An 8742-nucleotide genomic window follows, 5' to 3' on the forward strand; every position below is an offset into this window, starting at 1 on the left:
GTTAAAAAATCTTAATAGCTACCCCGAGTAATCTCTTTGCAGAGARGCCGGATGAGTCTAACACTTGCATTGCTTTCAACGTCACAGCCCAAGCATAATTGATGAGACTGAACTAGCCCCAGTCATTTGTTTATAACTTACACAGCTTTCCTTTAGCCACCATTTTAGACTAGGATCTTCAAAGTTATATGAAATTATCATAAATTGAAGATCTAAGATATCCATGCTTATTATTCATTTGGTCATCATGGAGGAACATAAACGAATCCAAGCTCCACTCTGGTGAATGTTAAAACAGCTTAATTGCCATTAAGATACTTCAATGTTTATTACAGTTCACAATTTATATTTTCAAGCTTGGTCCTTTAATGAGCTACCAAATATGCATGGTCACCACTAACTTTCCCACCCCTCAGACTACACACAACAATTCCCGTACAAGTTGAACAAATCATCCATATCAAGTTKATGTAATTCCATAACATAGACAATGTAGACTAGTGTTAATCACACCTGGTCCTAGAGGGTTGCAGTCAGTGTGAACAGGCTAAGTCTACAACACTACCTACTCATCAAGATCATGAAAAGCTGAATCAGATGTGCTTGTGCTGGGCTTACACTCWATTCCAATTTTACTCTGCCAAAAGGGTGCGGATTGGCGTAAGCTTGGGCTAAATGGAGTTTCCACCACATTTCTCACTGCAGTCCAGTCCAGTGCTTTTAAATCTGAGGTGTGATGAACAAGTGTGCATTTTGAGAAGGATTGATKATCTGAATTCAGCATAGGACATAGGGTACATCCCTCCAGGATCAGGAGTGAAGACTACTGGTGTAGACCATGCTTTTGAACTAAATGAATCACCACCACACACTTGATCACATTTCTTGAAAGTTATTATTAGAATAGATAACAGAGTGAAGGGACTCCAAGAAAAAGGCAGAGCTGAACAGATTTTCTTTAAATGTAGGTACTGCAACTAATATGTATGGGTTTAAGAAAAATWATTCTCTATGCCATTAGTACACTTTTTCATTATAGATTCAAATTATTTTGGAATATATTGCTGAAAACAATACATACATTTTTATCAGGCACTACATCACTGCTTGTATGAAAATAGACTAAATGGTTAACGTAAATGGTGTCTGCATTTTTATCATTGCTCAGATTAAAACCATTGAGGTCTGATCACTTAACCCATAATCAGAGCCTAAACTGTTGAAGAATTTACACTCAATAGCATTCATTGACTCAATGTAGCATTAACTACAGAGCTCACCAAGCTACCTTGCTTGACCTTCCAATCTGAAAATCATCCCTTCCAAAAAAGCTGAAAGTGTAAGCAAACAGCTGAACCAGGGGCGCTATAGTGCTCAAACAGAGAATCCAACAGCCTGTATCAGTTTTGAAGGAACACATCAAAATGTCAAGAAATTCTTAAAGCAGAAGGTAAACTGAAGGTGAGTGGTAAAGAAAAGAGAAGGTAACTTCTACAGCCCCTGTAATAAATACTAGCCAATCAGGCATGATAGAGTGAAATTAAGTAAAAACAAGCAGGCTCTCATGAAAATGAAAMAATGAGGGATTCCTCTGACCTATGATTTCAACACTCATATTCCTCCAAATTTCAACTTGTTACCGGCTAAACACAATCCATTAAGATGGGTTAAGTTGGCAACCTCATGCATTTCCAGCAAATGGGCACAGTCATTTCAGAAATAGTCTCCCATAGTCAACAGAGGAAGTAGTCATGTTAGTGGTGGCGTCATTTTGCAGCGATGTCATCATTCCACAGGGTTGATATGAGGTCTCTCCAAACTTGAATCTGAACACCCACTTCCTGCCCCCATATCTTTCCTACGATTCACAGATCAGCCAAAGAGATGAATAGTAATTGGAATTCAATTGAGTCTATCTGAGGGGCTTGTCAGACTGTGATGGACTGTGTTCATTTGTAATCTCCCACTCCAGCCCCCCCCCCCCTAACCCTTCTCTCCCGGTAATCTCAGGGGGCTAAGGGAGTTAGGATGGCTGGGAACCCAGCAGTCTCTCAATGGCAGCATTGATGTCTCCCCCAGTAGCGATGAGGGCCTGCAAGTTGGCCTCGCGGTTGATGAAGCCCATGGCGCTGAGCTGGTCCAGCTGCTGCTGAAACCGCACCTCRGGGGTTCCGGTCTGGGTCTGTGAAAGGGAGCATAGCCAAAGTCCTTTTTATATGAGCCTGCATGGAAAATGGTGCTGGGGTCCTATTTGAGTGACTGTTAGGAGACAAGTCTCAGTGCCAGTATTAATTGGTTTTAGGTCAATGAAGCCAGTAGAAACACAAAGCTAATGCTAACCCGCTGGACAATAGCAAAGTATAGTTACCAAGTAGAAAGRCAGAAATTGTGTTTACAGCTCAATGACATACCGATGAGCCGCCTCCTCCCCCAGCAAACATCTGTAACATCTGCTGCATGAGCTGCTGCTGTTGCTGGGATGGGTTAGTGGCAGCGGTGGGATTCGAGCCCTGTGTTGGGGGAGGAAGGGTTTCTGGGGCCACACTGCCTCCTGTGGTTGGAGGAATCACTGGGATCTCACCAGGAGCCAAACTAGGAGAAGAATCATAGTTAAAGTGGCATCATCAAGAAAATCAAATGTATAAAGCACGAGTCTCTCCAGTAAACATCTACTGGATAACAGTTGGTACAGTACCTGGGCATGAGCCCGGGGGCTTCCGTCTGTAGGGTCTGCAGGCCCTGCTGGATCTGCATGAGAGCCTGCATGGCCCGGGGGTTAGTCATCACGGACAGTGACTCAGGATTCTGCATCTGTAAAATAACCATCCATTTGGTCAATCCAAATGATGTTCCATTTAGTCACAGTTAGAKACTCAATGCCTTCCATAACACTCTGTCGTCTTTCTTTTTGTCACTATGTGGAACTAAAGTGCATAACTYGAGACAGAAATCTGACCTGTTGGAGAAAGACCGGCATCTGATGTCTCAACTGTTCCTGTAACTGGGGGTTTCCGGCAAAGAGGGGGTTGTTCAGCATTGCCTGAGGAAAATAGTATAGGATTAAGCAATGATTCTACTTGTCACACAAAATAGCCTAGAATATTCATCTTATCAGTAGGATTCAGGACTTCTGAATCCTACTGCAGAGAGGGATAAAGTTGTGCAGACCTGCGAGGCSAGGTCAGGGTTCTGCGCCAGCGACTGCATCATACTGCGCATGTAGGGCGCAGACAGCATGTTCTGCATGAGCTGGGGGTTCTCAGAGATCTGCTGCATCAGACTCTGCATGCCAGGGCTACCGAACATACCTGGACAGATTATAGGGAGTGGAATGWAAGAAACAGACYGATCAGCTAAGCAGCAAAACAWGGGTTATACTCAAGGGTGGTATGTTAATACAGGTGTAAGYGGAAATATAGTTTTGCAGATTGACTAAAAGGTGAAAGTGCTTCTTCTGAGGTAGTGGTCTTACCGTTGCCCAGCCCAGAGGCGTTGATGCCCAGGGGGTTGGAGGCACTGGGTGCAGTCCCGCCAGTGGAGGAGGTTGTTGTRGTGGAGGCGCCAGTCCCCCTGCTCTCTGAGGGGGTCGTTCCAGGGGGTCCCCAGGGGTTTGGTAAGGGTTCCCTGTTCTCTGTTCTGGAGGGCTGCACGCCAGAGTCTAAGTTGCCCCCCAAAGCAGAGAAGGGATTGTTTCCAAACTATGGATGAAAAAAAAAAAGAAAAGTGGACTAAGTCACACAACCGGATTTGATTCAAGACGATTGTCTACATATGGTATTCGCAGGAATAATAGCTACCTGCTCTCTAGCGGCACTGAACATAGGCTCCTGGATGTCTGTGTACATCCTCCGGAGGGCGTTGTATCCCCCAGGGATGCTCTCCAGGTTGCTAAGRGCCCGGTCCTGGTTACGCATCATCTCTTGCATCATGGCTGGGTTCCTTGCCAACTCCATGGTCTGAAAAGAGGAAGGGAGTTAACATTATGCATCTGCGCATGAGCCTCCTCACATCCATTCCTCCCACCGTTTTGAGAGTGGTGCGGTCTAGTTTAAGCCTATGTACATTTGCAATGTTACATAGACACCTTTTTACACTTAAACTACATTGCAAGCTAACTACATAAACAAGCAAAATGGTTTGAGTAATATGCTCATCAAGCGTCGGTTCTTTAGAGGGATTCAAATAAAGACAAGACACACAATGATTCCCCAAAACCAAGTCTATGACACCTTGGGCAAAGGACCCATCTGAGCACCAGACCTGACCTGTCTCATAAGTTCAGGGTTGTTGAGCATGTGGGAGATCTCAGGGTTGCGCTCCATCAGCTGCTGCATCTGAGGGTTGGTCACAATCATCTGCCTCATCAGGTCTGGGTTGGACATCATGTTCTGCACCAGAGGGTTGTCCATGATCTGAGACAGCATCTCCGGGTTGGACATCAGCTGTCTCTGCATCTGCTGCTGCATCTCCATGAAGTTGGCCGAGCCCATGCCCATGCCTGACAGGCTAGATAGGTCACCAAACCCACCTATGCAGACACAAGGGGGCGGTGGATTACTGGAAGGATATAGGATAATGCCTAGTTGTGTGGATGTTGAGTAGTTGTAAGGCGATATAGTCGTCTTTCTGTGAGATGGTTTAGTGGGGACTGGGTCACTAACTCAGTAAGTTGGGTGGCTGTGTGGAGGCTGGGGTAGGCCCAGTGCCTGGTGTTGTGCTGGCATTGGGCACTGCGCTGGGGTTGATGCTGCTGTTGGCCTGGGGGGTCCCAGAGCTGGATGCAGAGGACTGGGATGTGCCACCAACTGTGGCCCTGGAGAAAATGCGAGGTCATTAACAACCTAAATGTTCCCATTATGTATCACTTACACAATGATGTTACTAGAATAGTGGACAAGAAAATATTCTTACTTGGGAGCAGTCTTGATGACAAGGTGAACAGTGAGTCCGTCCTTGATGCCGTGTTGGTTCAGTGTGTCTCCATCTTTTAAGATTTTGCCAGCAAAAATCAACACCAGCTGGTCCTGCTTGGCATTAAACCTTTTGGATATCTCCTCTTTAAACTGTATGCAAGAGACAGAATGAAGTGGCCGGTGAAGACAAATGGGAATAAAGACGATAGGTACACACCAAAATCATTCAGTGTTATATTGGCTTAGCTATCTCGAAATCTAACGTTAGCTAGTTAACTATMTGAATCTGCTAGCTGTRGCTTTTAGTTTTATAAGAACCATGAGGTCAAATGTTAATGGTTTAGGAAGTCACCAAATACAGCATTAACCATGTCGCAAGGCGTAAGATTACGATCAYTTTCCCGAGGGTGGGTATAATTTGTGGAACGTTCCAACATGAATATGTTCCATAACAAGGTTGCCAACAAACAACGCATATAAAGTTGTATATCGGCAGAATAAGATACCGGGTAGGGTGTGAGCTATTTTACTAAATMTTTCACTCACCAGATTTACTCAAAAAAATGTCTGTCCTCACTCTGGTGGACAAACACTAAGAATAAGCTACGTGGTGAGTTGATGCCTATTCGGCAGCTAGTTAAATGGATCATGTTACTGTATGCGTTGTTTGTTGGCAACGTTGTACTTTACGAAGTTTTTGAACAGATTCCTGTTGGAACGTTCCACAAATTATGCCAATCCGTTTCCCAATTGGCTTTCGCAATGGCCGGAGCCRCCGTTGGCTAGCCGGTTATCAGCTAGCCTGATCGCAGCTCAAATTAGCTAGCTAGATGAGCCTGACAGCGACAAAACGTAGCTGGCTAGCTTGCTCACAAGCTAACGTTAGCTAGTTACGTAGTTAGCTAGCTCATGCTTGCTATATATGTCTTTATACAGTACCGATTCGTGTTTTGCACAATCAAACTACTATTAGGKAACGATTTAAGGAAATGGACAAGGTGAAAAGAAAGATTACTAGTCGGGAAATTGGGATAATTCTTCCCACTTATCATCGTAAACTAGCTAGGTAATAGTTGGCTAGCTAACTTCGATGTATGCTTGTTAGCCACAGCATGACTTGCATAACTGACTGTGTAAATAAATGCAAATACCTGTGCGACAGAAGAATCCTCCGAGATCGCTATCTCCTCTTTATCTTTCGGAGTTTTTACCGTGACCACGATCATAGTCCCGTCTGAGGCAGCATTTTCAACAACGTTGSAATCCACAGTGGGATCTGTGCRGCTGTTCTCCGCCATCTTTACTCCTCTTCAAATTCACTACATCCAGAGAGGAAGAGGTGAAGCGAGAGGTTTTACTCAGCCCAAAATCTGTCAACGAAAATACGATTTGTTTGTATGGTCATTGAGTGTCGAATTTGGTTCGACACTCAATGACAAAATGTTGTATATTTTATTTGCTATGTGGAGGATCATTTTATCAATAGAAGTTTCGTAATGGTGTACGGACGTGGKATTTCGGCAACTTTGAAAAACACGACTTCATATCGGAGTTGTGCCTGTTGTCATAGAGATAGATAGAGGACTCATCATATAACACGTTCAAGCATGGCCATTGCCATTGAGGGCTTCTACCATTAAAGCCGTCAACTAGGTGGGGATTCCTATGAGTTGGGAGCACTTAGCCGATGAAGAAGAAGATKATTTACAACTTTAAAATGGAGATAGCCTCAAAGGCGCTGTCACAGACACTATAATCGCACATACAAAGATGAGTCCTCTATCTATCTCTAGGGCCACTCGTTTCGGCCCTCTCATTGGCTAGAATGMTCCCACCTGCTCTCACATCYCCCGCCTTCCATCTTTGAGGACATGTATTTCCATTGTTATAGCGGTCACTTTACTATCTTGTCAATATAATAAACAATCTTTGCTACATCACAAAACRAGCTAACAAGATTCTCAAGCTGAGATGAAASCAGTATTACCTGAGGTRTTTGCAACGTTGAAGTCTAGTGGTGTGGGGGTGTCATTGCATTTGACCAAAATGTATGTGTGCTACTCAATTGTGTAAATAAACCCAGATGTAAATCATTGGTCCTATACTGTCAAATCTAAAATTGTAATGCTGAGAAAAAAAGTGGGCAAATACTTTATATATTATATTTTAAGGGGCAATCTGTAGTTGCTACATACATTTTTGGARTTAAGAATGAATGATATAAATTGATTCTTGAAGAATATAATTTATGCCTCATGATCTTAGTTCAACTGTCACACCCTATCAAAACCCAAAATATAAGATTGGAGTAAAACAATGTTTGTAAACAATGCAAACAGACACTGCATTCTAAAAACTTGGTTGAAAAGAAAATGTTAATATCGTGGATGGTCAGTCCTTGCACCGTCATGTTTATGAAAGTGAGAGTGGTTACATTTCTCCAGGCCCATCCCTCAGCTTTTTTACCATAACATTACAGAGTTGGGGTGTCTACTTTGTTATTGWTTTAKCTGCAGATTGGCCCTTTAAATTATTGGAGTTTTTGTGCGGTAATGAGCATAAAATCCCAAATGCATTCATTTAATTCTTTAATGACATGAAAATTAGGTTTAGAAGGTGAATAACAGCCTATTAGGCCTAATAACTAAATCTCTACGTCACTCCATCTATCACGGGTCTTAAGTGGAGGGGACACATGGTCATTGGGCAGCGAGGGTTAAGGTGTACAAAGTGGGACACCATGGTCACGTCTTGCGTGACACAGGAGGGTTAAGTGGAGCTCTCGCATGGGCGCCTCAACATGGTATCTTCTGTGTGCGTCACGGGGCAGGGGGGGTTAAGGGGCTAGTCGGCGACATCCATTGGCTCTATTGGGCCAGTCTCTATCCGCCGAGGGTTAATGGGTAAGGAGTGGCGCTACTCTCCACCCATGGGTCCATTGGTCCAACTAGTCCCGCTAGGGTTACTCGCTTATACGGGTAAGGGGACACATGGTCATCCTGGGCAGGAGGGTTAAGTGGTCTCTTCCCGGTCGGCGTCGACTCACATAGTTCATGGTCATTTCTCCTCTCCTCTTCTTTCCTATTCTCTCTCTCCCCGGTTTCCTCTTTCCTTTCTGTCCTCCCTCCCCTCCTTCTCCTCGCCTTTTCTCCTTTCTCTGCCGCATGGCATCACCCTGGTCAAGTGGCTCTGGGGCTCCGCGGTGGCCGGCCTTCCTCCTGTCACCATTCTTACACTGGCTTCCTGGCAATGCGTCACCCGTTCCTATGGCAGCCTTTCAGGCCCGTCTTTTGGTGGCCTCCTCCTCCGCTGGGACTTACTCTCACCACACAGATTGTTTGTGGAAACACCCCTGGTGGGAAAATGGTATATTTTTCTTTGTGTATTTGGAAATTCATTGAAAATCTGTTGCCAATTGGGGAACCTAGCTATAGACGTTATTAACGAGGCTCGTCTCACATGGTGATCGCAGGATCAAGGCTGAGAATGTACTATTTGAAAAAGAGAATGTACTATTTGAAAATAGTTTGCTTATCTTTCTCTGACACCAATGTCTTTTTAGACTGAGTTATCACCATTCATAACCCTCAAACACCAATATTTCGATGACAAACAAATGATGAGTCAATCCTTTGTTGTATGATTTACTTTTAGAGGTTTTTCCAGGAAGGACCTCTTCTTCAATGACAAAGGACTCCTACTCCCAGAATCTACAAGATTGGCTGGATGGAGCCATTGATGACGACAAAATAATTCTGATATCACCATACTGGTAACCATGATATCATGGCTTCTATGGAGCCCAGCTTGCGAGAGTTACTTCATATGG

At 44.1% G+C, this 8742-nt stretch overlaps 1 protein-coding gene across 2 annotated transcripts; it reads right to left on the reverse strand.

The window, feature by feature from the left end:
* Nucleotides 1-283: 283 nt before the first annotated feature.
* On the reverse strand, nucleotides 284-6548 carry LOC111958819 (ubiquilin-4). 2 transcript variants are annotated; one of them, XM_023980099.2, is made up of 11 exons: nucleotides 6065-6548; nucleotides 4912-5063; nucleotides 4662-4813; nucleotides 4266-4528; nucleotides 3798-3956; nucleotides 3473-3698; nucleotides 3169-3308; nucleotides 2957-3040; nucleotides 2696-2811; nucleotides 2412-2592; nucleotides 284-2182 (listed from the first exon to the last, which is right to left on the reverse strand). In XM_023980099.2, the coding sequence occupies exons 1-11, from the start codon at nucleotides 6209-6211 to the stop codon at nucleotides 2024-2026; spliced, it is 1779 nt and encodes a 592-aa protein (XP_023835867.1). In that variant the 5' UTR covers nucleotides 6212-6548; the 3' UTR covers nucleotides 284-2023. The 2 variants fall into 2 exon arrangements, with proteins under 2 accessions (XP_023835867.1, XP_070293606.1); XM_070437505.1 differs by having other exon boundaries at nucleotides 2094-2182; nucleotides 2397-2592.
* Between the last annotated feature and the right edge of the window lie 2194 nt (nucleotides 6549-8742).

The sequence above is a fragment of the Salvelinus sp. IW2-2015 genome, linkage group LG35 (assembly GCF_002910315.2).
Source record: "Salvelinus sp. IW2-2015 linkage group LG35, ASM291031v2, whole genome shotgun sequence".
Taxonomy (NCBI): Eukaryota; Metazoa; Chordata; class Actinopteri; order Salmoniformes; family Salmonidae; genus Salvelinus; species Salvelinus sp. IW2-2015.